The sequence below is a fragment of the Myiozetetes cayanensis genome, unplaced genomic scaffold (genome assembly GCF_022539395.1).
Source record: "Myiozetetes cayanensis isolate MyiCay16 unplaced genomic scaffold, myiCay2020 scf3, whole genome shotgun sequence".
Lineage (NCBI taxonomy): Eukaryota > Metazoa > Chordata > Aves > Passeriformes > Tyrannidae > Myiozetetes > Myiozetetes cayanensis.
Window position 1 is genome coordinate 22,371,828 of NW_026087521.1, and position 26,695 is coordinate 22,398,522.

A 26,695-nucleotide genomic window follows, 5' to 3' on the forward strand; every position below is an offset into this window, starting at 1 on the left:
ACATCGGCCGGAGGAGGGGTCGGGACTGTCCGGCCGTGCCTCTCGCTGCCCCGCTGCCCGAGGTAGGTACGGCGCTGCCCGGCGCTCCCGGTGTCAGCGAGCGCTGCCCGGTGCCCTCCGCCCTCCCGCGGCCGATGCCGCCCTCTCACATCTCTTCTGCCCCTGCCCGAGTCCGCTCCATTGCCTGTCGCTGCCGCTATCCGTGGGATTTTTTTTCCCTCCCGTTGCTGTCGGGAGGCCCCTCGCTGTGCTGCTCGGCGCTGTCTCAGTCCCAGTGATGCTCGGGGTGGTGCGAAGCGCACCCGGCACGGGCGGTGAGGGACCGGCGCGGTGCGGACCCGCCGTCACTTGGCGTGCTGGGGAGGCCGGGGAGAGTTACCCAGCGCTGCAGGCTTGGAATGCTGAAGTTACTTTCACTTTTACAACGGGACGTGGTTATCTCTGTGGCTGAGCCTGAGCACACACCGGGAGGCATGCAGAAGAGCTTCTGGCCTGCCAGAGATCACCAGGCTGTTTGCTCACAGCCCTGACTCGCACTGTCTCCGGGCAGGGCAGTGCACTTCCCCTGGCAACAGGCGCTTCTATTCTTATGGGACGCCTCTGTGTGAGGGAAATTTGCTTCACTGCAGGTTTGGGTATGAGATACAGTGTATTGGTATGAGCTGCTCTTATTGTTACATTTTAGTGTGCAATTATAGTGACATGGCGTGTCAAGGCTTCCTCGTTTTTGAGGTATTGACATGCTCTTTGAGGATCCTCCTATTATACTGAAAAGCAGTGTCACAAAATAACTCCTACTTCTGTACAGTAACCTCTGCTGGTAGACATATCTAGCTATCCTAGGAAGACCACATTTGGAGCTAATGTAGCATAGACTCTGTGCTTCTGTTCACACCTCCCTTCGTGTGCCAGTTTTTCTGTTTCAGCAAGCCTGGAGTTAAATAGGACCTCTTAAGTCTTTAGGTGTATACAGATTTTACAAGTTTGAGGCATGAGGAAGAACAGGACTTTCCAAGCGATTTGGATGCAGAGGTTAATGTAATTATCAGTTAAGATTGAGTTGAAAACAAAGTTCACATTTTTGAAGTCTCTATCTTTGAGATCCACATCTTTTAATTGCATAAGTATTTGAACTCCTTAGGGTCCCTAATATTTGGTGCTGGACCTGAGCAGAGCCCCTGGTATTTACAGGAGAGCTAGGTAGTGGCACATATGCTTCACTGGTAGTGAAGAGGAGGAGACATAAAATAAAGGGATGTTCCTCTGCAGTGGGAATCTGTCCTTATGAAGGTTTTCCATTTTGCATAAAATTTGCGCTAGGGCTCCTGGCCACACATATGGTGACTGCTGAACAGTAGTTATGGTCTTGATCTTCTCTTCCATTTTTGGCTCATGTAAGAATTAGTTATGTAAAAATACTTAGTGTTGGTCTTACATATTGGGTTTTCTCTTTTAATCAACTACTTGCATTATAGCCTGTATCCTGCTTTCTTTCTGTGTGTTTGTTACTTCTGACTGTTTGTGATACAAGCCTTTGATAAGTATTTGACCTTTGCATGTTTATGGTGGCAAATGAATGTAGTTGGTAACTTTAAGTTTCCAACATTCTTTTTCAACCTTGTAATTAAAAACTTACTGAATTGAACACATTAAAAACCTTCCTTTACAGTAGTAAAAACAATCAGTGAAATTGAAAATTTGTCTGTAAGGACAATCTACCAGACCAAGATGCAAAAAAGTATACTGAAAGTAAATTCATGTCTCACAAAAGTAGGGTGTAAATAGAGTATAAAGTATCTGGTTTGTGTTTTACAGCAGATGCTAGAGGAGACCAGAACTTTTGCACAAAAAATATTTGAAGCATACATACACGTTCATGTATTATTTTATTACTTTGTCTTTGCTGCCATCAGGCTTTACCATGCTCCGAGCCTTTAGTCACACAAATGGTAGGTGTGTGTTCCACCATACTAAGTGCTGGCATCATCGTAAGTCTGTGCTGGCAATCAGGAGAGAAGATGTTAATGCATGGGAAAGAAGAGCACCTCTAGCACCAAAGCATGTTAAGGAATTGACAAAGATGGGATATAAGGTCTTGGTGCAGCCATCAAACCGGAGAGCCATCCATGAAAAGGTAAGGTCCCATTTTGAGAGAGATAAGCAAAACCATAGTTCAGATGTTAACCATAGTACAGGAAAAATAATACTCAGAGGTTATTAATGAGAAAACATATGAAGAAATAAAACATAAACATGTAAATTTTGTTGTTAAATGAGGAGTCATTATGTGCTAGTAGAAAGAAAAAGGAGTCATTTGTTTAGCCTTTTAATGTACTGTTAACACAGTGGTGGTGTTTTGGAGTTGTTTTTATTAATTTCTTGTCCTGTCATCAGTCTCCATAGAAGTTCTAGGTGTTCTTGAAGTAGAAGCTTGTGAATTCATTTAACATTGGTGTTTTTTGTCTTCTGTTTGTATGAAGGCAACAGCTCTAAAAACCCATATTTTTTTAAAAGAACAAATCTGGTGAATCCCATTCTTGCTTCAATCCCATTCCTCATGTAAAATGAGAAGAGAGGGTTTTTTTTCTTTAGCGCAGTGAGCTTGAGGACAGAGAGCTTTTACAGTTCTTGTAACAGCAGTAATACTTAGCTGTAAGATATCTGAGAAAACAAAAATTGAAACATCAGTAGGGAATTAGTTATCACTTGGACATATCACCTTTTAATTAGGGCACAGTGCTAGTTTTCACCAAAGCACAGATCATACTATGGAAAAACATTCCTTCAGAAGTTACTCTTCAGCTTGGACTTAGCCTTATACAATTTTATAAAATCATATGTCATCAGTCGTCAGATTAATTTGTCATATTTCTCTAAATTATTTCCAAGTATTTTAGCACATTATAAAAGACTGTTCATTACTGCAATACTATAGGATACTTTAAATTTAGTAAAATATAATTTTTGTAGTATTTTTTACATTTAAGATTAAGGATTTTAATAACGCATAATTATGTTTGACCTTGTAAAATAGGATAATAGCATGATAATTTGATACTTGATAACTCTTTAAAGAGATTTATGAATATATCACATGCAGTAATTTGTTTCTGCTTTGTAGAATTATCAACTTTTCCTCTACTTTAGTTGCTTATATGCTGAGATCTGAATATGAAAAAGCACAGAAAAATTTACTTTGATTTTTCTCTTTCCTAGGAGTACATCAAAGCAGGTGCCATCATTCAAGAAGATATTTCTGAGGCTTCTCTGATAATAGGTGTGAAGAGACCTCCAGAGGACAAATTGATCCCTAAAAAGAACTATGCCTTCTTCTCTCACACTATTAAAGCCCAAGAGGCAAACATGCCCCTTCTGGATGAGATTTTAAGACAGGTAAATTGTACCATAGTAAAGACCATTGGCAGCTATTATGAAGTGGAAACTGGACCTAGTGCTTAAGTGTGATCAAGAGCTTGCTGCATAGTACAATTCTTTCAGCATGTGCATTCTGGTAGTGCATTTGGCTAATGAAGACTGTTTTTGGTATCCTTTCCTGAAGATGAGTATTTCTTGCTCATAGAATCTTGTGCTTGCAGTGTTACTCTGTTCATGCACATAAGGCAGGTGAGTTGTGAGCGTGGTGTGCTCAAGAGGAGCTCTTTCTATCTGAGCACTAAGAGTTGTTGGAAAGTTACTAAGCTGGAGTGTGTATTGGTTGTTACAGAGGAAGGCAGCCAGTTCACGCAGAAATGAGCAACCTTTTGGCAGAGGATATGAATGGGCCTGCAGCATCTGGAGTGGCATATTGGCAAGGTCTGTGCCAGAGGGCACAGGCAATGCAAAGACTCTTTTAAATAAGAATTCAAGGCAACCATTATGTTTTTATTTTTATACTTAAATCTTCTTGTGATTTGGTTACCTTTCTTATATTACCCATCAACCTCTATCACGAAGGATGACAAAGGCATGTGAAAAGGTAGTTCCTGGGAGAGCAATGTGCCACTGACTGCATTCACTGAAAAATTTGATTCTCAGTTTGCTGTGTATTTTCAGGAAATTCGACTGTTTGACTATGAAAAAATGGTTGATCATAAAGGAATGCGAGTTGTGGCCTTTGGAAAGTGGGCTGGTGTAGCAGGTATAGTGCATAAAGTAAAGGCAGGCTTGCAACAAGTAACTTCTCATAATACTTCTGGTTGTTCTGTGTTTCCTAGAAGTTGAGACTTGCAGTGTGTTTTTAACTGCATTTTTAATTCTTGCTTTTAACAGCTTTTTTCCACTCTGGTTTGTTCTTCCTACTTTCATGAGACTACACGTCAAATAGTCCTGTGAATTCCTGACAAATCTGATATCTTATGTTGTCTTGAAGTCCTGTTTGTCCATTGAACTAATCTGGAGCAGACTAAATATCAAGAGATCAACTTACTAGGTTTTTGGAAATAGAAGGCTGCTGTCAGTCCTGAGAGCTTTACAGCATCTGTTTGTCACTCTGTTATACACTTACGCTTATTTTTGTGGGGCATGGTTCTCATTCCTTTCTACTGAACTTTAACTCTGTTTCTTCAGAAGACTCTTATCTCCTTCTTTGGAATCTGGTGATGTGGATGCATCTCATAAAAGGATATCTGAGTATTAAATAGTACTGAAATGCATAAGGTGGGCCATGAGCAGGTTTAAGGTCATGGACTGCTATTGAGTTTCTTCTTCTCTGGTTTTATTAGACTTTCTGTAGAAGTAAAGCACAATATTAAAACATGGGAAAAAGATCTAGTATGGTTTTAGGCTTCAGTCAGTCTCTTCAGTTTCTAACTGCGTATTCGTAATTAACACTGATGGTCTGAGATTTATTTTTTTTTAACAACAGGAATGATCAATATTCTACATGGATTAGGTTTACGATTTTTAGCCCTGGGACATCACACTCCCTTCATGGTAAGAGTATATGTGTATATATTTGTCTTTAGCAAAATGACATTTGGGCATCTGCTAATTATCTGTATTTGAATGTGTGCAAACATCTTGATGGTTTTGTGCCTTTGATTTCAGCACATTGGGATGGCACACAACTACAGGAATAGCAGTCAGGCTGTGCAGGCAGTACGAGATGCCGGGTATGAAATTTCACTGGGATTGATGCCAAAGTCAGTGGGGCCCTTAACATTTGTGTTTACAGGCACTGGTAATGTTTCTAAGGTAAGAATTGTCTTCAAAATGAAATGCCATATTATTGTTAATAGAAATCCCTGGCATTTGATAAATATCAGGTTAAATGGGCTGATGGCTTTATTTTGATTGCTTGGACTTCACATTTTCCTTTTCTAGTAAGATTTTTTAAGTAACATAAACTAAAATGTTTAAGGTGAGATCATACCTGACAAGGCTGACACACTAACTTCTTATCATGAAAATGGATTAAATCTTGCTGCTTCTCTCTCATTTCCCCCCTGCATGATTTCTGTCTCTGTTGACTCTGGGCTCCCAAGGTATGTTGAAGCACCCGATTAAAGTGTGGGGAAAGAGTTATTTTTTTCTAATACTCACTGACCTTTTGTATCTGTATAGCATTGAATTGACCTACCGGACTTTAGAGCCATTTTCTGTGACGTGGGAAAAAAGGCTTACTCCTGGCCTTGGCAACAAACATCAGTTAACAAGGCTCCATCTATAAAGTGAAATCACTGACCACATAAATATGTTCTTTCTAGACAAAAAGATGGTGTGTTTGAAAGGCTTGTGTTTGTGATCACAGCTCACTGGGGAAGTTGTCTGGTAGTGCTTGGCCTTTTTGATGAGGAGTGGCCTCAGGGGTCTTCCCTAAAGAGAAACTGCTCCTCAGAGTGGCTGTTAAACCATCTGTTGTGGCTGAGTTGAGGCCTCCCAGCTCAGCCATTAGAAATACGAACTAGGCATTGGATTGTGTATTAGGCAATCTGCAGTAGTGGGGAACAATGTAAATTTCTTGCTGCCCGTGCAGCTTGGTTTTGGGTAAGCAGGGGTATATGCGAAACAGTGTGTACATCTCTGAAGATGTTCTCTGGCAGGACTGTCAAACTGTGTGTGGCATTTTTATATGTTTTCAAATATCAAATAAGCAGTGTTACATTACATTTATGGTCTGCTTATTCTGAATCATACTTCATGGTTTCAGGGTGCTCAAGAAATGTTCAACGCCCTCCCATGTGAGTTTGTGGAACCACATGAGTTAAAGGAAGTTTCCAGATCTGGAGGTAAGCTGTGACAACAAAGCGTTTGAAAACACTGGAACCCTTTTTGTGCAAGTATAACAGCTATTTTATTTTTTTTTTAACTTCAGACATCAGAAAAGTCTATGGGACAGTGTTAAGTCGTCACCATCATCTTGTAAGGAAACATGATGGAATATATGATCCAGTAGACTATGATAAACATCCAGAAAATTACACTTCTCGCTTTCACATTGATGTGAGCATCTCTTCTGTCCGAACCATCTCATTTATGAAAGGTTTTCTGTAGAGTGTTAGTGGTTACTATACTTTTGCATATTCATCATTTGAGAGACCATTAACTTAAAATGCTAGACCAGGTGCTCTTAGCTTCCTAAAGTACTAGATAAGAACATCAGGCATCTGTAACTTTCTTTGCAGGTTGCACCCTACACAACTTGTTTAATTAATGGCATATACTGGGAGCAACATACTCCTCGCTTGCTAAGTCGACAGGATATTCAGAAGCTGCTGGTGCCAATTAGATCTGCTGATGGTGCAACAGAGGGCTGTCCTGAGTTACCACACAAGTAAGACACCTCATTTCACCATGTAGCACCATGATTAAGTCGTAAGGCTAGGCAATTTCACCACAGCTTTTAGTAATTATGTTTCTTTCATTTTTCTTCCTGCATGTTTTTCAGTGCCCCATTGATTGTGCTTTTGTTCTTTTGTGCTTTGCAGTCTTGTTTTCACAGTTTGGAGTTTTTGAAAACATCATAGTAGAAATGATTGACAGGCCTCAGCTGTCTTTCTGCAGAGGTAGTTCTGCCCTTGATCCTTGTACATAATCCAATACAAACAGTGTGGTGTTTGGGAATGTACCTACTGCTCCAATATTGCTAGAAGTTTCCCTGACTGAGCAGAGTTTTTGGGAAAGTTCTTCCTACCATGTCATTTAGCTTGTACAAGTTCAATTAACTGTTCCTTAACACCTCTTATTTCTGCAGCACATAGTGGAAATGTTCATAAGCCTGAGTAGCTTTAAGAATGGAGTGTGGGGAGCAAATCAATGGTTAGTCTCCTTTCATTGGGGCTGGGGGCCATCCTTTGTGTAATAGCCCTGTGTAATAGTTCTCTGGGAGACTGGCTTAGTCATGGAATTGGGGAGGACATGTATTCTGGTGAAGAATCAGGTCTTTATCTCTTGTCTGCCCACTCTTGACACCTTTCTTTTTCAGGGACTGCTTGAGGGAATTGGCAGATGGATAATGAATGAGAGGTGTTGGCAGCACACGGCTTAGAGAGAAAAGATGATGGATTAACAGATTCTCCCAGTCTTTGACACTTTACACATGAATTATGAGTTCTGTTGATGTGAATGCAAATCTGATGAGTACAGTAGGGCCAGATTTCCATTACATTTCCAAATATCATTGTTTGTGCTAGTTGACTTCTAAATTGGTTAAGATGAATGAAGTTACAAGTCAGATACATATTCTCACATTTCTTTTATTTCCTGCTTACTTGTGGCCTTTTATACCTATCTTTCTTAGTAATTAGTATAATGCCTTGTTCCATTGTCTTTTTTGTTTAATCACTTTAGACTTCTGGCAATATGTGACATTTCAGCAGACACTGGAGGATCTATAGAATTTATGACGGAGTGTACAACAATTGATAATCCATTTTGTATGTATGATGCTGACCAGCATATTACTCATGACAGGTGGGAGAGCCCTTACTTTTTATTACTTTCCAATGTAATTTGTGCAGTGAAACATTATATTGAAAAATCATGTGCTTAGAACAGTTCTGAAAGGTGGTACCTTTCAGTTACCAAGAAGTAGTTTAGAAGAGCTGTGTTCTCTCTTTCAGTGTGGAAGGCTCAGGGATTCTGATGTGTTCCATTGACAATTTGCCAGCTCAGCTTCCTATAGAAGCAACAGAGTACTTTGGCGATATGCTTTTCCCGTATATAGAAGAGATGGTAAGGTCCTATGTGTCCAACAGGAAGGTAAAAGACTTGGACTTTGGTCTGCTTGTTTGCTGCCTTTCTGGTCTCCTGTATACATTGGAATCTGCTGTAGAACATAACTGACTTTATACTTCAAAAAAAAAAAGAAAAAAGGTTTTGAAGCCAATCCTTTCAAACACAATATAGTCCAAACTATCACAAATATGAATGAGACATCAATGACATGGATGTCTTAGGGATTTGTCAAGAACACTTTCTGTAGGCAGGAAACAGGCTCTGGCAGGTAGTTCATTGCTTCTGGACCCTGCAGTAGATGTCTAAATCTGATTTTCTTGGACATCCAACATTCACTTAAAGTCAAACTGCTGTTTGAATTCCTGTATTTTCCTAAAAGTCAAGTGACAATGATTGTAGCCAGAAGAATTTCAGATTTATAAGATATTCATATTGTTGCATGCATTTAAATGTTACTTGAAATCTTGATGTTTTACTTTGAAAAAATAATGGGTAATAAATGACCTGATTTGAAATAACTTATCTCCACAGCTGTTATCAGAAGGCTCAGAACCTCTTGAAAAACAGAATTACTCACCTGTTGTTCGAGGTGTAAGTTTTTCAATTTGGCACTCTTCTTGTCTATCTTCTGCTTTGAAATACATAGATACATAAGACCCTCAAAATTTGTTTCATATACTTTCAGGCAGTGATTGCATCCAACGGTTCACTGACACCTAAGTATCAATATATCCAGAAACTGAGAGAGAGCAGGTAATTTATAACTTTTTAAACGCCCCCCCCCCATCTGCATTCTGTCTCCACTTTTGCTTTTATTGACTCTTGTGTTTTAGTGGAATGCATCTATATTGCATTGTGTCTAAATTTGATGCTTGATGATTTCCCTAATTCTTCATGCACATTGCCTAAAACATTAACATGTGTTGATAACTTCTACTGAAGTTGAGAAAACTGTCATTTTTCTCTTTCTTGAGTTATGAAAACTTTTTTACCAGAGAGCTGCAGAAAACAGCCACATACTAGTATTACTCTGTAACTCCTTGTCCTTTTGAAATGGATGTAACATACAGTCATGTGAAAGGAATGGCTGAAAGCAAAAGGCTCTTAAATATACCTTGAATCTAGTTACATCTTGTATGGCTCAAGTGCTGTGATATGTAGCATTGTTCTGTGACTGAATGTACTCAGGAGATTCTGTGGAACTCTCAGACTTTTCATTACATTCCTGTAGCTACAGCTTTAGCTACTACTTCATCCAAACCCTGTCATAGTAGTTATCTGCCAGTGGTATCATTGAGTGGATTAAGCTAACAAAAACATAAACAACATGGATATCCCTTCCCTTCCCCTTGCTCCCTGCTGTTAACAAGCATCTATAGCTTACCTATGAAAAATGTTAATTTGACAATAAGTGGGTACCTCTGGCTTCAAGTTCATGGTCAATGACAGCTGCACTGTACATAATAAAAAACTTTATATTGGTCTGACCATAATGCACGACTGCATGCATTATGCACTAAAAGCACAATGTGTATTGATTTCTACATCCCAAACTTCTCCAATTTCCTCAGGCAGCTTTGAGACTTGTGGTTATGAATTTGTTTATGATGAACTATAGGTGCATTTTCCACACAAAGTAACATGCTGTTGGCTTCTCAAAGACTTTAGTTCACAATGATTTTTGTTATGTGCTGCTTGATAGACCCCCTCAAGAGGCTGTCTCAGTAGCAAATTTTCTTATTCCTCATACAGTGCAATGATCTGATTTTTTTTCTTCCTCCATAATCCCTTGCTTGGTCTTGGGTGAACTACTCTGAGAATCTGGAGACTTCATTGCAAAGGGGGTTTTTGTGGGCAGATTTTTTATATTTCTGCAGATCTGTGTGTTGTATGTGATGTTTATTTGTTCATTGGTGGTGTTCACTTAGCTGATGGAAAAGTAGAACCTGCTAACAATACCTACCTTTACTTTGCAAACTTTGGAGATCTACTTAAATTTATTTATTAAGAGTAGTAGTAGTTTGGTTGAAACAGTCTATGATGGTTTGCAAATCTGAATCCTTGTCTGCAATGATGATTTCTTAATTGGGCATTAACTTTTATTTGGCTTTTATTGTCTATCATGTTCCTGTGATGGACCAATATGAACCTAGTATAACTTACACAAAAACACTTTCACCAGAATGGTTTTGCATATACTTTAACAGTTACCTGTGATGTAAAGGGAGCAAGACAGAGACTGAAATCCCTTTCTGACAGCCCAGCATGACATAGACAGCTTGGTGGTCCTCATGTGATCAGATTACAGGAATTTGGGCATTGGAAAAGACTGAGGAAAATTTTGATGAACAACCATTAACAACTGGAGAAGCAGAAGAGATGCTGATGAATTGGTCATGTTTATGTTAGAGGAAAGAAATTAGAAGTTATGCAGCAGAAGAATGGAAGAAGTACTAGATGGTCCTGGATCAGTTAATTAGGAACTTGAGTCTTGGTCTGAAGAGAGCTCTTGATTTGTAGACTTGTTAAAACATACTTCTTCTCTTAACCTTAGCAGCTTACAGTTTCCTTCTGTGTGGTTTTTAATTTTGCCTGTAACACCTTCTAGGGAACAGGCTCAGTCACTAAAGATGGGTGATGAGAAGAAGGTTTTATTGCTCGGATCTGGGTATGTTTCTGGCCCTGTACTTGAATATCTCACTAGAGATTCCAACATTGGCATCACAGTTGGTATGTAAGAATTTGTTTATTTTCATTACAAAATTATGTCTTACTGAAACCTGCTGTTGTGGCAGAACCTTTCTCATAAATAATAAATGTATGTTGTTCTGAGAACAGATAAAGAAAATCTTTGTTATTATTCAAAGCAGAAAAGGATTTTATAGCTTTGTGAGCATTTTGGTTTTATATAATTGATTTGAAAATTACATAGCCATGTTAAAAGTTTACTGTTTGCATGTGTAACCTGTAGGGAAATTAGAAGTACTTTTTCCTGCTTTGGGCTTGGGATTGATTTTGTAGCCAGTCAGTCAGTTGGTGTTTGGCTGTGTTTTCAGTCTCAAATAACAAGAAGCTGAAAATGTTTTTATAGACATCTGTATGAATGAAGTCTTTGCTGTTGTTATAACCAGTGTCATGATGGTAAAACTTCAGACTCTGACCTTCCAATGAGACACATGTCTGCTTCTTTGTTCCTCTGTTTTGGTTTTCTCTTTAGCATGTTTCAGGCTGAGGAATCTCAGTAACTAGTTTCTGTACTCTTAATGATGACTTTATCCTGATTCTGTGACTTCAGATTTAAAACAAAGTCTGTATTGCCTGAAAGATACTTTGCTGGGAAGTGGTTTAGCTTAAAAGTTATGGTTGTATTTCTGATGATTTTTATTGTTGCTTTGGTTCGGTTTTTTCCCTTCATGCTGTTTTCATACTTGGCTTTGGTACCCTTCATGATGATAACCATAGTACTTTTAACCCTGGGAGAAGATTTACCAGGAAGAAGAGGGGAACTCTAAGAAAGCTGCACCGTGGTTATCAGTATTGCCTGAGGTGGTGAACAGGGAAGGATTACAGCAATGTGCGGTGAACATCCCCTCACCAGTACAGAGGCTGCATCTAGCTCCTGCAATACGGTAGCAGGAAGGGAAACTAGGTGAACTGGAAGATCTGTTTGGCCAAGCACTGAGCAAACATAGGAGGTGCCTCTTATCTGGGTAGCTTAAAAACATGCAGTTTCTACAGCACACACTCAGAAGGAAAGAGACACAAAGATATTACTTGTTTAATATTTGACAGCAGGCAACTAGGTGCAGACAGCACAAAATGCACACCACAGTGCCATGTGTGGTTTCCTACTGTCAGGCTACACCACTTTAAATCCAAATTTTGGAAACCTTAATTGGAAACCTTCATGTAATCAACTTTTTTTAGTTTGAATTTGTAAATGATTTTACCTAGCACTTTTTCTTAGCACAATTTTATTAGTAGGGTATAGAGAATCACCGTCCAGCAATCCTTATTTCCCCCCTGAGTGTGGAAAGGTCATAAGGAAATAAGGCCCTAACTTAGAGGCACAGATGCTTTTAATTCTCCATAACCCTGTGCTCCACCTGCTTCCTTCTTTGACCACTCCTTATTGCTGGCTGAGTTCCCTCTGTTTTGTGCTGGCAGTGTGGTGAGCTGGGGCAGGAAACCAGTCAGATGTGGTAAATACTGGCTGTGTTATTGTGGATCTCTTTTTCAGTTTTGCTTTCCTTAAAATGGGAGGGAAGTGAAGACAGGCAGAGACTGGATTTACCCTGTTTAGTTACAATATTATTGTAATCATGATTGGTAGGACTAAGCCATAGGGAACTATTAAAACTAGTCAGATTGAATCTGGGCCTTTTAGTAATATTTGACCTAAGCTAAAGCATAATGCTCCTATCTTTATTATGTTAAAAATGGTAAATGATGTGAATTGGTTTTGCTTTCAATTATTAAACTGTTCTTCGTTGTAAATAGGAATTCTGTTATAGTATATTGAAACAGAATTTTGGAAAGATTTCTTTTTAAAACAGATTTATCTATAAATGTATGGCTATGTAGAATGAAGGATGGAGTAAGTTTTTCTGAGCACGTGTTTGTTTACTAAATCTGTTAGTTAGCTGCATTTGAACTTGCATGTTCGTCTAGTCCTTGAAACTCATTAAGGTTTTGCTGTCTCACTTAAGTCAAACAGAGCCTGAAAAAGAAAAATAAATTTTCCTTTTTGGGCTTTTTTCCCTCCTGGACTTCTAGTCAGCTTCTTGCTTTTCAGTGAAGTAGTCTGAGCCTTTGCAGAAATAGATACTACAATCAAAAACTGATTGAATACTTCACCTCTGAATTTAATTGGCCAGGTTAGAGAAGTAACTGTTTTGGAACCAGACAAAAATGTGTACTACATAGTGACCTAAACTACTTTAGGGCTCAAGATAAGTTGTTACACTAATTGAAAATGGTTGTTTTCTGGCAGGATGATGCTAGTCCAAACATGGTTTTTAAACATGTTGGGCACACAATTTTTCTGCTGCAATCTTCCCTCAAGAGTCAGTGCAATACAGTATTTCAGTAAAGTGGAAAAGAAGGGAGATAACTTGTAGTTTTGTGTGAATAATTTGTGTTGACTTAATCTGCTGATAGGAAAACTGCAGTTAAAACTTTTGTCAAGTACTCCCACAAAGCTGCTAATAAATTGCAAATCTGTTCTCATTACACAATTTAGCAGTGAGTGGTTCTTTACTTCTGAGAGTAAGTATTCCTTGTAGATTCTTATTCTTGAGTTATAACTGTTTTGACATGATAATTGATAAGAAAATTGACTATTTAGGGTAAGTAAAGTGCTTTATGCCTGATTTCTCATAAACTGTTAGTGAAGAAAAACATCCATGCAACTTTGGGAAATATAGCACAATTATACATGGGTGTACTTAGGACTTAAATTCCTCTTTAGGTAATGGTTTATGCATTTTACTTTTAAAACAGTATCTGTCATGAAGGAGCAACTTGAACAACTGACAAAAAAATACAGCAATGTTACTTCAGTTCATATGGATGTTCTTAAGAACGAGGGAAAGCTGTCCTCTCTGGTGAAGAAACATGACCTTGTGATCAGGTCAGAATTCTATGTAAAACATGATGGGCTCAAAATTAAGTCATGATGCTTCTTTCTCCTAGTTGACTGATCTAAATCAATACAGTAACTTTTTTTTTTTTTTAATGTCCAAGGACTGGGGTCATATTTGTAAATGTAAGTAGCTGTTACTGACCAGTACCTTCTCATGTAGCAAGGCATCAGGACTTTAAAAGGGTTTTTGTCTGCAACATCTCTTCAGAAGTGGTCACTAGTTAAGTGGACTCCCTTCCACAAACATTTATGTGAGGGGCCAGTTGCATCCACAAGTATATGTGTCCCTGGGATCAAATGTGCATGTTCATAAGAGGAAGCAAAATTCTGACACCTTGGCCATTTCTCCTGAATATCCCATTAAGAAAGAATTAATGCCAGGTATTGATACAGGGAAGGAAATAACTTAATAGTCCTTGTGTTTCTTTTGCCATGGATGTCATGAGTGTTGTTTTCATTCCATGTAGAGCATGGAATGAAGTACTTTCACGAACTACTTTATCAAGAGCATTGTAATGCAAACTTTCACAGGTGTGGTTTTGCAGCCATGCCTGTTTAGAAGGTGGCTTTAGAAAGAGGTCAGTGGTTTGTGTTTTACATAGAAGTGTGACAAAAGATGGTGTTTCAAGAATGACTCCCCTATTATTTGGTGCCCTGATCTGAGTGCATATAATAATGCTGTAGCATTTAACTTATGTAGGTATGAAATTGCTCAGGATATGACTGTCTTTTTGAGCTATTACTTGAGCTCTTTTGTAGGCATACAAAAAACATTTGTGTCTTTCTAGTGACAGCATAAGTAAGTGGTTGAATTTTGATGTTGCATAATTCTCTTTCATTTGTAGTTTGCTACCTTATTCAGCACATCCTTTCGTTGCTAAGAAATGTATTGAGAACAAAGTGAACTTGGTAACAGCCAGCTACTTAACACCAGCTATGAAAGAACTCCAGGAGAGGTAGGTGTGACAGTAGCATCTCCCTGGTTTTGCTTTCTTCTTTAGTGCATTATCTGAATATTTTGCAGTCTGTTACACCTGCAATGCTTGGTGTAAATTAGTGTTTTCTGCATTTTCAGTCCTTTCCTTTCTGTGCTGGAGGACTCAGTACCTTTCCCCAAAAATGCATGTGGCAGAGCAGAGCAAAGAGGGCATACCCCAACCTCATTATACTAGTGCTCTAAACACTGGAATGTACTTTCCTGCATTCATCATCTTATTTCATGTTAATGTGCCTTTTCCTCTCCCCTCAGACCTGTCAGGATCATCTGAAGTTTAAGTTGAGCAGCTGGGCTCTCCATTTCTAGCAGCAAGCTTGTTTGTCATCCTTTGCCTTCCCCTAATAAAAACTCATTCTTGGCTTATTGTATCTACAGTAATCTCCTTCTTCATGCCCTTCTTTTGGATAGGCACACTATATTATTCTCAAATTGGTGACAGCTCTAACTATTCTAATGTTTCTGTTGTCCTACTTACCATGTACTTGGAAATTGTTTTGGTATGGAGCTTCATCTCGGGGGTCCTCTTAGTCATGGTACCAGAAAATCTGAAGTACATTCAAGTGAGATGAGAACTGTACATGCTGTGTCTTCAGAAAAGATAAAACAGAAAAAGCTAGACAGATAGAGAACCAATATTGCAGACGATGAGAGAGATTTAGGGGCCTTCCTCCCCTTCTTGGCGAGGTCATGGCATGCTTTCAGAAAAAAAAAAAAAAGAAAAAAAGGCATTTGTCTCATTTGTCAAAACACAAAGTGATTTTGAAAATAAAATAAATCCTCAGTTTGTGGTGATAAGTGGGCTCCTCTGGGAGTGTCGGTAACTATTAGGAAAAAGAAAGAAAACCCTAATACTTTTAATTAAGGAAAGTAGACCTTTCAATCCCTCTCACCTGCAGGAGCTCTTCAGGGCAATTATGGCTATCTCTGTGCTACCCTCTGCATTAGTATCTTCCTGCATTATAGCACTGTCCAGGAGAATGTGGGATGTGGAGTAACTGGTAGGAATTTCTTTTTCCACCAGCCCCTAGGTCTTGCAGTGAAGTAAGAGAAACAAAAGTTAGAAAGCTCTTAGACAATTGTCACTGTTCAGGTTTCAGCATCTACTTCTGTTTTTTTTGTTTTCCACAAGCTGCTGATAGAGCCCAGAATTTACTTTGGGGAAGATTCACTGGGCCTTTGTTGGACAGATTTACAGAATAAAAGACCAGTAATAATGAATATTCTGATGGCTCTGTATTTCTGTTATTTTTAGTGTAGAAGCTGCTGGTATTGCAGTTGTCAGTGAAATGGGTTTGGATCCTGGTCTTGACCATATGTTGGCAATGGAATGCATTGACAAGGCAAAAGAAGTTGGTGCTACGGTAAGGTTAGCAAGTAGTTATGCAAAATTTCTGTTAGTAAAGTTGTTCTTTTAACCCCAGCTGAGGTATAACAGACTCTGGGCATTTTACTTTTTCTGGTGCTTGGAATTTGGTAGCTACTAATGTCTAACTGAAGTGTGACAGATGCTGGACGTTTTACTTTTTCAGCTATGATGGCCATGCCCCAGTGTATATGTTTTGGTTTCCTCTCCCTTATGAACAGTGTCTACAGTGGGATAGCTTAACACTGTTGCTTAGTGAAATTGTTTTGTTTTCCCCTCTTCACTGCAGATTCTTCTAATTTGGCCCATTTGGGGGATAATGTCAGCAGAAATTTTAAGAACTAATGGGGATTCTGCAGGGTAGCTCTGTGCTGTTTGCATCCTGGTTTGCCTTCTCTTCACTGTTTCTTTCCTGTGGATAAATCTGACAGGTTATATCCTACACTTCTTTCTGTGGTGGCCTGCCAGCTCCGGAGCATTCTGACAATCCTCTGAGATACAAGTTCAGCTGGAGTCCACAAGGAGTGTTGCTGAATACAGTTCAGTCTGCTACATATTTAAAAGATGGAGAGGTGAAGTAATGTGAACATTTTTATTTAAAGCCAGACAAAGAAGGTGGTATTGGGCTAAGGAGGGAATTGGGATTTTTAAGGTGCTATTTACTTTCAAGCCAGTGTCAGTCAGGTGCCTAAGCCAGTTGCGTACATCACTTAGTCCTATTATTTGGAGCATGATGGTGACTGGCTGCTACCAGCTTAATTCTTACTATGTGGAAACTGATTGCAAGGAGGGAATGTGTTCTAATGACTAAAGCACTGGATTGGAGTTGGGTTTCTGGGTTCAAGTTCCATCCCTGTTGGGTGTTGCTTTTGACACTTAATTGCCCTGTCTTTGGCCCTGTGAAACAAAGGTGAGAGTGTATTCTTCTACTTGCTTTTCTTTCTAGTCATGTTTGTAAACCAAACAGCTTCATTTTGTAATTGTGCAGTGTATAGCAGAACTCTTGATTTCTTTTTCTTTTGGTGCAATCTGTAATACTGAATAGGTTTTGTGTTTTTCTACATGTTTTATATATGCTTTGTTTTGCTGTTTGTGCAGCCTCTCAAATGGCACCACATCTGTTTTATGGAAAGACTGTAACTGATTTGTGCAAAGCTGTTGTAAGCCATTATCACAATTCTGCTTCCTAGTACTATGTTTCTACTGTCACTTACTCAGAGTAGTTACTACAATTGTCAAGGAGACTGCCTTGTATAACCATTGTAAAGTTTAGCTAATTACCTAACTCTTTTATCTGCAAAACTTAGAAATCTTTTGAGATGTTTTATCATGACATTATGGTACTCTATTGCAAGAAAGGAGAAATTCAAGGATTGTACGTTGGATCGTTATTCAAAAAGTTTAAGATGAGAGGGTTTCATGGAAAATGTGAACAAGTTTCTGATTTAATTCTGATCTGGTTCACCCATTGCTAGGAAAAATTAGATCATGCATATGAATTATTCATTATGAGAGCACTGGGAAACCTTGTCACTAAATTCTGCAAATTTTTTCTCCTTGCCACTAAATACTTATCTGTCTTTGACCATTGTGTAGGATTCTTTCACACACCTGTCTTGTCTGGCAAACACAAGATGATCTTTTGGCATAGCTGCAGGCTTCATTGCATTAGTATTTCTTCTAGAAGTAAACCTTGCCCCTTTGCTCAGAAATCAGAAAATTAGTTTTCATTGATGCTGCATAGCAGATCTGGGCATTAGCTGCTTGAAGGAAGCAGGGTTCAAGGCTGTGGCTAGGAGTGATAATAGAGCTAGTCAATGTCTTTTTTGTTTCCCTTCAATAGTGTGTTCTCTCTGTGCTTTGAAGCCTCAGGTAAAGATACACATGGGCCGCAATTTTATATCTTTATTTTAATCTTTAAAAAGAGAAGAAACAACCCCACACAATGCTGTTTATATTTGCCTTCTCCTGCTACACAAAAACCCCTAAGATAATAAATGGTTTGACCAAAAAGCAGGGAGCATATGGGGCAGAATCTCCTTTCACAATTTAGATTGGGCCTTCATTTGCACCTGAAACACTAAGCATGTTTTTTCTATTTTTCAGCATACTTTATCTTTTGTGTTCTGAAATAAATTGAATAAGAGTGCACGAAAATAATACTTGCTTATTTACTCTTTCAAAACCTTTAGATTATCAATATTCCAGCTGGAGGAGCATTACTGGATTCTGTTACTCCGATGGATTTTTTCCCAGGATTAAATCTTGAAGCTTTTCCTAACAGAGACAGTACAAAATATGCTGAGCCATATGGTATTCAGACAGCTCGCACTTTACTGAGAGGCACCTTAAGATACAAAGTAAGTTGTTGGTGTTATTATTAACAATTATTGTTTTCCTCAAGAGATGAATGTTGTAATTTCAAGAAAACTGTATATTTAAAGCTCAGCCTTTTATAGCTCTGCACTTGCTATTTATGAGCTCTTCACTATTCCAGTTGAGAGATAACTGAAAGCACTTATCTCATTTTTTAATATAGCTTTACTTGCTGTATTTAACAGGTGTTTGTTGCAAACCAGAAAAAAAGTTTTACTCCTTTTAGACAACTGGTCAGTGGGCTTTGCATAGTCTGTATCTGTGGTTTTTTTTATTCTGGCTCTGTATTTGGTGTCAGATCAACAGAAGATTTAAAAAGAAATAAATAATTCTGGTGGGTTTGTGTGATGTTTTAAGTGAGTTTAAGAATTGATCTATTCTCTTTATTTGATAAAAATTTGAACTTACAGTTCTGTTGCTTATATTCCCATGAAAAACATAATGTAAAAATCTTACAGAAAATTATGGTTTTCCCTGAAACTGAGAAAGTTTTTCATTAAGTAACTAGAAATCTTGAATTTCAGAAGCTTTATAATTTTGGCCAGCTAAGTAAAATATTAAGAGATAAATGTGTTTGCCTTCTGGCTGATCGACTCTTTTCCTTTCATTTGTCAGATGCACAAAGTGGAATCAAAACAGAATCTTTTTTCTTTCAGATTTCCTTTTTCTTAATTATATTCTCAGTCAATATACATTATGAAGGAATAAATCTAAAACCATATTGAAGGTTTGAAAAAGCTTTTATGGATGTCATAACATGTCTACAGAATTATGGTTTATGCCAAGGTTTAAGTTACTGTTGTTTGTCCATGGCCTGAGGAATGTGTATGTCCTTTCTGTCATAATTGAAGTGTTAATTATATTTAATGATGATATTCTTTTATTTCAGGGATTCTCCAAAACTATGGGAGGCTTTGTAAAACTAGGATTAATTAACCCAGATCCTTACCCTTTGCTAAGCTCAACCACCCCACCTCTAACCTGGGTGAGTTACTTTGATTACTCTGCCTTGTTTTCTCTATTTTATGGATGGTTTTCTTACTGCTAGGCTTGGGCATACTTAGCTTTGGGAATCTTCTCTGATTTCTGTTCCTGGAAATTCAAAGACTTTCTTCAACAGGAGTGTAATATAGTGCTAGAACAGGTTCCCTGAGAGACTTTGGAATCTCTAACATTGGAGGCTTTCAGGACTCAGCTACACAAAGTCATGGCCATATTTTTATGAATTGTCTTAAATTTTCTGTTACTCAGTCTGGCCGTCAGTGCTGTAAGTTTGCAGTGTCCATATTGGTACTGGCTCATGATCTTCAGTGTATGTTTTACATACTTTTTACATACTACTTACATAAAGAAATAAGAGATTGTGCATAAAGGAGTATATTAATTTTTTTTTCTGTTAAAACTCCATGCAAGCATTTTTTTTGTCTTCTGTTATGCTGCTTTTCTGTCTTGATTTTGGGTGCCTTACTTTATCTTTATTGCAGCCAAGGCATGACTCTGAGGTACTGCTATTACATTTGACAATCAACATTTTGGTTATCTCTGTGGAGAAATCAGGGAATGTCATATTTCAATATGGGGTAAAGAGAGCTTATTACTTGTCAGGTCTGTTTGTTTGCCTTCTGAGAAAAATTGTCTTCCCTTTTGCAAACCCCTAAGAGAACAACACTTCATTACTCAGGTGAACAAAATTCAGATCTGTCTTCATCTTTGTGCTTTTTTAAGCACTAATCTGGAAAAAGACACCAGACTTGTGCTGTGTAATGGTCTGAGGACAACACAGGATTTTTCTGATGATGTCAATATTTCCAGTGAAGAATGTCTTGAGTCTTCTTGGAACCAAGAAAGCAGAAGGTCAATAGGGCAAAGTCTTCTTTGGCTCTGACTAACTTACAACAGTTCTCATTTTCCTAAACTTGAGGAGTTTTTGGACAACCATATGAGAATTTTTTTTTTTTAATGATTTTTGTCCACTTTAAATTTTAGGGTTCAATTTGAGGCTAGTGCTTCTAGCCTCAGTGAATAAGAAGTAGTGTTATGTAACCTGTGAAAATAACTACTACCTCATTACTCTTACTGCAAACATTGTCTTAGCAAGTTTTTTACATCTTGGTAGTTTCCCTTTATCTCCTCTGCCTGGGAAGAAGAAAAGATGGGCTAACCTGAGCTTCTAACGAGACTCTGCAATTCTTGCTTGCTTCATGTCTCGCTTATGGCTCTCTTTACTATATGTCTTGCTGTGAATGAAGCAAGCGTGGATGGATTAGCATCTAAATCACACAAAATGGCCTTCAGAGATGCAAAACAATCTTCAGAAAACTCTTTGGTAATACTTGCAGGATTGCCAGAGCCTTGGAGCTCTCATCAGAGAGCCAGAGCTCTCATCAGTCTGTTTCCTTCATTTTGAGAGGGACATTTTCCATTTCTAGATCAACTGAAAGATATCATATCCTTAAGTTCCCAACTCTGGCAGTCTGCAGGTGGCTTCTCTTGCACCCTAATGTCCTCCCAGTGTTCCTTGTTTATGCAAATTTCTATGTTCTTTCTGTACTGCCAGAGGAAGGGATAAGACTAAAAAGTAGGGGGAAGCAGCTGAGGGTTGGGGCACAGAGTGTTTCACAAAAAGATAGGCACTATTCTCACCTGCTGTGATTAAGATTATCCCACTTTCCCTTAAAAATAATCTGTCTTGTCAGAAGTCCTGAATTTTAATTGAGCTTAGTGGAGGCTCTCAAAACCTTGATTGAAAAGGTGTGGTAACAAATGCCTTCGTGCAACCTTTTTTTTTTTTTTTTTTAAATGCAGAAAGAGCTCATGTGCAAACTGCTTGGAATTAAGTCTCCCGTTGAGCACCACGTTCTTAAAGAAGCTGTATTTAGCAAACTGGAAAAGGACAAAAGTCAGCTGGAGGCAGTGGAATGGTAACAATGTTCCAGTGATTTTTAAATGTTTTAAAAAAAATTAAAATGTTTGCAATTCTAGCTATTTTGGTTCATGTTGAGACTGATTAAACTGGTATGCTGAACAAACTGGAAATTATAAAACAGAGATGAAGCTGTTGATAGGCAATGATATAAGCCTTTCTCATTTGTTCTGCCAGGCTAGGTTTACTGGGAGATGAACCAGTTCCAGCAGCAGATTCCATTGTGGGGGCTCTTGCAAAGCATATGGAGATGAAGCTGCCCTTTGGTATGTGAGAAATTTTTCTCATGTGTTTGAGTGGAACAAGTCCATATCTTTTATCAGCCATAGTTAGATTAGTTCTCTCACCTTCATTAATAAACCTTCATGTTAGGTTTTTTAATGTACTGTGATGTTCTCTACTTCTCCAATTTATCCTTTTCTTTCCCTGTTACATTTTTAGTTTCATCTTAGTATTCTATCTTCCTTAATAGTCCTTGCCTTCAGTCACTTCCCTGATATACATGCTGTGTATGTGTAGAGCCTGGCTCCTCAGGAATCTCATCTTGATGGACCTGAAATACAGTTTGTGTGCTTTCCTCTTAGGCACTGGAGAGAGAGATATGATTATTATGAGAAATGAAATAGGTCTCAGGCATCCTTCTGGTCATTTGGAAGACAAATTTATTGATCTGGTTGTCTACGGGGATAACAAAGGACATTCTGCAATGGCTAAAACAGTCGGATACCCTGCGGCTATTGCTGCTAAGATGGTTCTAGATGGTAAGTGGCTATTCTGACTTCAGTAACAGTATTGCAACCCTCTGTATCTTCCTGCTGTAGAAAGCAGATATGAAGTGTTTCCAAAGTGTACATATGTATATATTGTTTGAATTTATCCGACCCTTCCTGTCTTCTTTACAGGAATTTTTAATCTGCATGTTTGGATGTTCAGTGACAACTCTTAATTTACCTTTTTTTCAGGTGAAATAACTACCAAAGGCATGGTTATACCCTTGACGAAGAATGTGTATGGACCAATACTTGAACGTGTTCGGGCAGAAGGCATTGTGTACAGTACTCGCAGTGTTATAAAACAGTAACTGGAAGCAGTGCATTTAATCAGGTTTTGACTTTGTTTGGTTCCAACCTCTGCCCCTCCCTTTAAGAATCTCAATTTGGACCAGCTAAAGGCAGCACCTGCTGTTTCATACACAGATGTTGCCTTCCATAAAACCTGCTTTTATGTAGAAACTGTAGATACTCATGAATTGTGGTATTTTCCTCTGAAAACTGCTAAGCTTTCATGTACATGTTTCAGCATCAATCAGAACTTTCCTTAGATCTTTTCTAAAACATATTGAAAGGGTTGGGTTTGGTTTTTCTTTTTTTTTATTATAGTTTATCTTCCAACTCTATAGGGTTATTAAGGCAATTTTAAACTGAAAGAATGATCTGTTAGTGGATTCTCTTTTGATGAAAAGGTCTAGTTAATAAATTTAATTGATGAAGTTTTATTGTTCATGTGGTAAAAATTTTTCAGAATAATGGAGATGGAAGTGATATTTTAAATTTTAAGTGTAATTGTTCCTTTCCCTTTAACAGTATTTTTGAATGTTTTCACGATAATAATATGCAAGAAATAGTTTAGAAATTCTACACTACTAGAAAATAAGATCTTGTTAAATCTTAAAAATGTTCAGTTCTTAAATATTTCAAACCTAGATCTTAATATTTTTTTAATCCCTATATAATGAGTGTAAATTTAAATTAATTGGAGGAGGGGGGAAGTTTAAAGAAAGCTTCCTCCTCATACCCTTTCCTGTTACAGAGTGGAAGCTGGCCGCAATATGTTGAAATATCTGCTGTTTCATGTTGCCTTGTGCTGTGGAGAGAGCACATTAGCATTTAGCTGGGCAGCTAGGTAGGGCATTCTACAGTTAATGCAAAAATACAACAGTTAATGTGCTTAGAAGCTGCTCCAAATGACATTTACCCTTTTCACTTACACTATGTGCCTTGTCCAGGTTAAGTACTGTTACAAAGGGAATAGACTGTGCAGCTTTGAAATGCAGTAGGCTTAGAATTTTAAATTGCCACTTTTTAAGTTAGCTTCCGTCCTTCTGCTGTCAGGCTTTTCAAGTATTCATTTGGGAGCCTATGCATATTATTCAGTACAGTGCCACTTTAAACTGATGGGAGTTTGCCAGTGGGCCAACTCACTTGCTGCTGAGTGCTGTGCTGCACAGATGTGCCAGCTCCCCTCTAGCTGCAGTTTAGTCACATCAATCCAGAACCGAACTTTAGCCCAAGTGCAGCTTCTCTGTAACAAAGCAGCAGTTGCCTCCTTCCAGTTCAGGGCTGCTTCTCTGGCTTTTGCTTAGGGATTTCTACACTACCTTGCAATGCAAGCATAGCCTAAACTTCACAGTTAGGTCTGTGAGGTGTAATGCTGTGGGCAGATAGTATTTGCACTGGTGCCTGTGCAGCTGCCTAGAACTTCCCTTTTCTAAAGCTGAATACTGATGCTGGAAGCTGTCTGCTTTCAACTTTGCTCACAAGTGCACTTTGCTGATAAAAGCACAGCCTTTTACCTCCTGAGAACCATAGTGCTGTAATTACAGTTCTGAGGTGATGGAATTCCAGGTGTTGTTTTGCACAGTAGGAAGAGCAGCCATAACAATAATTCAAGTTTGGATCTCCAAATTTTACTACTCAGGATTTGGATTTTCTCTGTGTAGATACAATGAAGTAGCAATTGCAACAGCTAGGTGAAAGGAGCCAAAGGGAGATGGAAGAATGAAGGGCAGAGTATTATTTCAAAGAGAAGGGACTTTTTATACTAAACCATTGAGTGCTTTTGTAATGTCAAATTTTGATTCTGTTAAAGTGCAATGCATACATCAGATGTAATTCTGTTACAGTGCCATGCATATATTGGACAAAATCCTGGATCCACAAAGTTGCTTTACTTCTCACTGACCTTACAGGCTGCTGGTCTGTTGTATGGCTGGTGTAGGCAGCTGGGCTAAGGATGGATCCAATGAATGTTCTGCTCTCTGCTGCTTCCTCCTTCACCAAGTAGATTAAAGGCCTACACCTAAGGGTTAAAGTTATACTTGTATCTACTGGTCCATTCCAGCCCAGTGCTTGGAGACCAGGATTTTAGTTTAGAATTCTCTGATCCCTACCTTAGCTCCTAAGTACACAACCTGTATATATGCATGCACTGTACTTGCTTTTCTGCCTTGGAAATGCAGTATGCCAAGAAAATTGGAATTTTTTAGAAGTATCTGATATTTTTGGAGCACTAAAGAATGAGCACTACAGTGTTTCCTTCAAGAAACACTGCTACTATTTTTGAAACATTTTGTATCAAAGTATATTTCTGTTTCCCAGTGCAATGCTGCATTTTGTTTTCTACATTTAGAGTTAAATGAATTTATTGTTCTTCTTTTTGTATGAAGATTATACTTCTCAGTTCTCTTTGCATATTATTGGAAAGATAATTGTATCTAATACACAAGATTGCTTGAAAAATAAATTTGAAATCCTCTGTTTTGTGTTCTTGTAATTTTTACAGCCTAATGAGATGTACAAGAATGGGATTTGGTTTTTTACATAGGTGGTTATATTGAAAGGGTGTCTACACATTTTTCATGTACATGAAATACCTTGGCATACTTCTTGCTAGATGCACGCAAGAAGATTCTTCAAGGATTGTTTAAGCATCCCCGTCTATATAATTATATACATATATACATAGGTATATCTATATCTAGACATAATTTTTACCTATAATCTTAATAGATTTTGCTTAGTAAGTTTTGGTTTTGGGTGAAATAAAGACAAGATAAAATACAATAAAAATTTAGCTATGTTAGTAAAATTTAGATATGTTAAGTGTGACTTTGCAAAATTGTAACTACTTGAAAGAAGGTTGCTGCCCAAACTGTGGGCAGTTAAGATAAAGCTAGCTTATGTAAACAAAGGGGACTGTCAGGGAAAGCGGAAAAGACCTGTAGCACGTAGCATCACAAGGGAGACAGAAGAGGGGTAGAGAGGAAACCTAAGCTGTTTGAAATGATAAAACTTTATGTAACTACTCCATAGTAATAAGAATAGAAATTTAGGCAACCAAATGTCTATTTAGATAAAGCAGATTTCGTAAAGAGTGTGTATGATAGATAATTTTGAAACTCACTCCTTCAAATGTATAAAAAGCTGTTGTGTTTCTTTTCTTGGTGGAATGCATGGGCCGGGGGGGCAAAACCCCCTGCATCTTCCAGACCGTCATAAAAGTGTGCTTTACATATCATTTAAGGATTTCTTTGAATCATGGGCACAAGGACAACTACTAAATTGGAAAGGCACAGAACAGTAGATGTATGATATTTCCCTGTGCCCCAGGAAGGCATGAAACTTGGTGTCTCATGGCCTGTCTTGGCTTGAGGGCCTTGCTTAGCTAAATATGTGGCTTCTGCTATCACTGCCTAGGCCAAAAGGCTCGTAAGCTCTTCATTCACATCTGGCTCCAAGGAACAGGTTGTCATTGTGTGTCTCTCATTTTTTTCATTTTGGAATTTAAGCTAGTGCCAGTTCTTCCTGACATGTAAGATTCCAGTTTCTTTCTGAGATGGAGGTGCTTGAGCTCCATTACACTCAGGCTGCCTTTCTTGCCTCTGTTTCACACTCTCTCAGCCTCAGCTCTTCCTACAGGTGAGAGTTATATCCCTTTGAGGGACTGGAGTACAAAAGTGGCCCTGCTGGACAAAGGGTGTAAGCTCATAGCACAGTAGCTGTTTAAGGTAGAAAAAATGGGCTATATCGGTTTTGATTATGCTGGAAAAGAAGAAAAGAAAAGGCGGGGAAGAAAAAAAGGAATTTATCTTTGAGTGTCCAGCAGAATTTATCAAGGCAAATTAGACCATCTCTGTCTAAATTACAGTGTCAGAGTTGTGACTTTCCTGAAAAAAGGAAATGAATTCCATAAGCCAAAAGTTTTTTTCATCCACTTGTTTTGGCTCTGGAAGTAAAAAAAATGCAATTTGGAAATGGAAGGAGTAGTCATAATGTGGTCAAATGTTCTGAGAGAGATTTCTCTTCCTTCTTGTCCCTTTGAAAGACCCTAACCCAACAAAGCACAAACCTGTGAGAAGTGGATGGTCAGACCTGAGGCTTGTTGCAGGGAAATAGTGAAAACTAAGGCTGTAACCCAAGACACTTCAGACCTAGCTAG

At 38.4% G+C, this 26,695-nt stretch overlaps 1 protein-coding gene across 2 annotated transcripts; it reads left to right on the forward strand.

Moving 5' to 3' along the window:
• Positions 1-26,357, forward strand: AASS (aminoadipate-semialdehyde synthase). 2 transcript variants are annotated; one of them, XM_050324911.1, is made up of 24 exons: positions 1-62; positions 1,914-2,134; positions 3,217-3,393; positions 4,054-4,138; positions 4,865-4,932; positions 5,047-5,193; positions 6,149-6,227; positions 6,314-6,441; positions 6,624-6,772; positions 7,789-7,911; positions 8,061-8,172; positions 8,707-8,766; positions 8,861-8,928; positions 10,784-10,905; positions 13,678-13,807; positions 14,665-14,775; positions 16,069-16,177; positions 16,611-16,751; positions 18,372-18,539; positions 19,445-19,540; positions 21,361-21,476; positions 21,656-21,744; positions 22,063-22,239; positions 22,441-26,355. In XM_050324911.1, the coding sequence occupies exons 2-24, from the start codon at positions 1,922-1,924 to the stop codon at positions 22,557-22,559; spliced, it is 2,787 nt and encodes a 928-aa protein (XP_050180868.1). In that variant the 5' UTR covers positions 1-62; positions 1,914-1,921; the 3' UTR covers positions 22,560-26,355. The 2 variants fall into 2 exon arrangements, with proteins under 2 accessions (XP_050180868.1, XP_050180867.1); XM_050324910.1 differs by lacking the exon at positions 1-62 and adding an exon at positions 165-635 and having other exon boundaries at positions 22,441-26,357.
• Positions 26,358-26,695: the final 338 nt, after the last annotated feature.

Coding starts and splice junctions, on each gene's coding strand:
- AASS (XM_050324910.1), top strand. CDS start 590: ATGGGACGCCTCTGTGTGAGGGAAATTTGCTTCACTGCAGGTTTGG. Junction 4,139..4,864: donor AAAGTGGGCTGGTGTAGCAG/GTATAGTGCATA, acceptor TTTTAACAACAG/GAATGATCAATATTCTACAT. Junction 8,929..10,783: donor CAGAAACTGAGAGAGAGCAG/GTAATTTATAAC, acceptor AACACCTTCTAG/GGAACAGGCTCAGTCACTAA.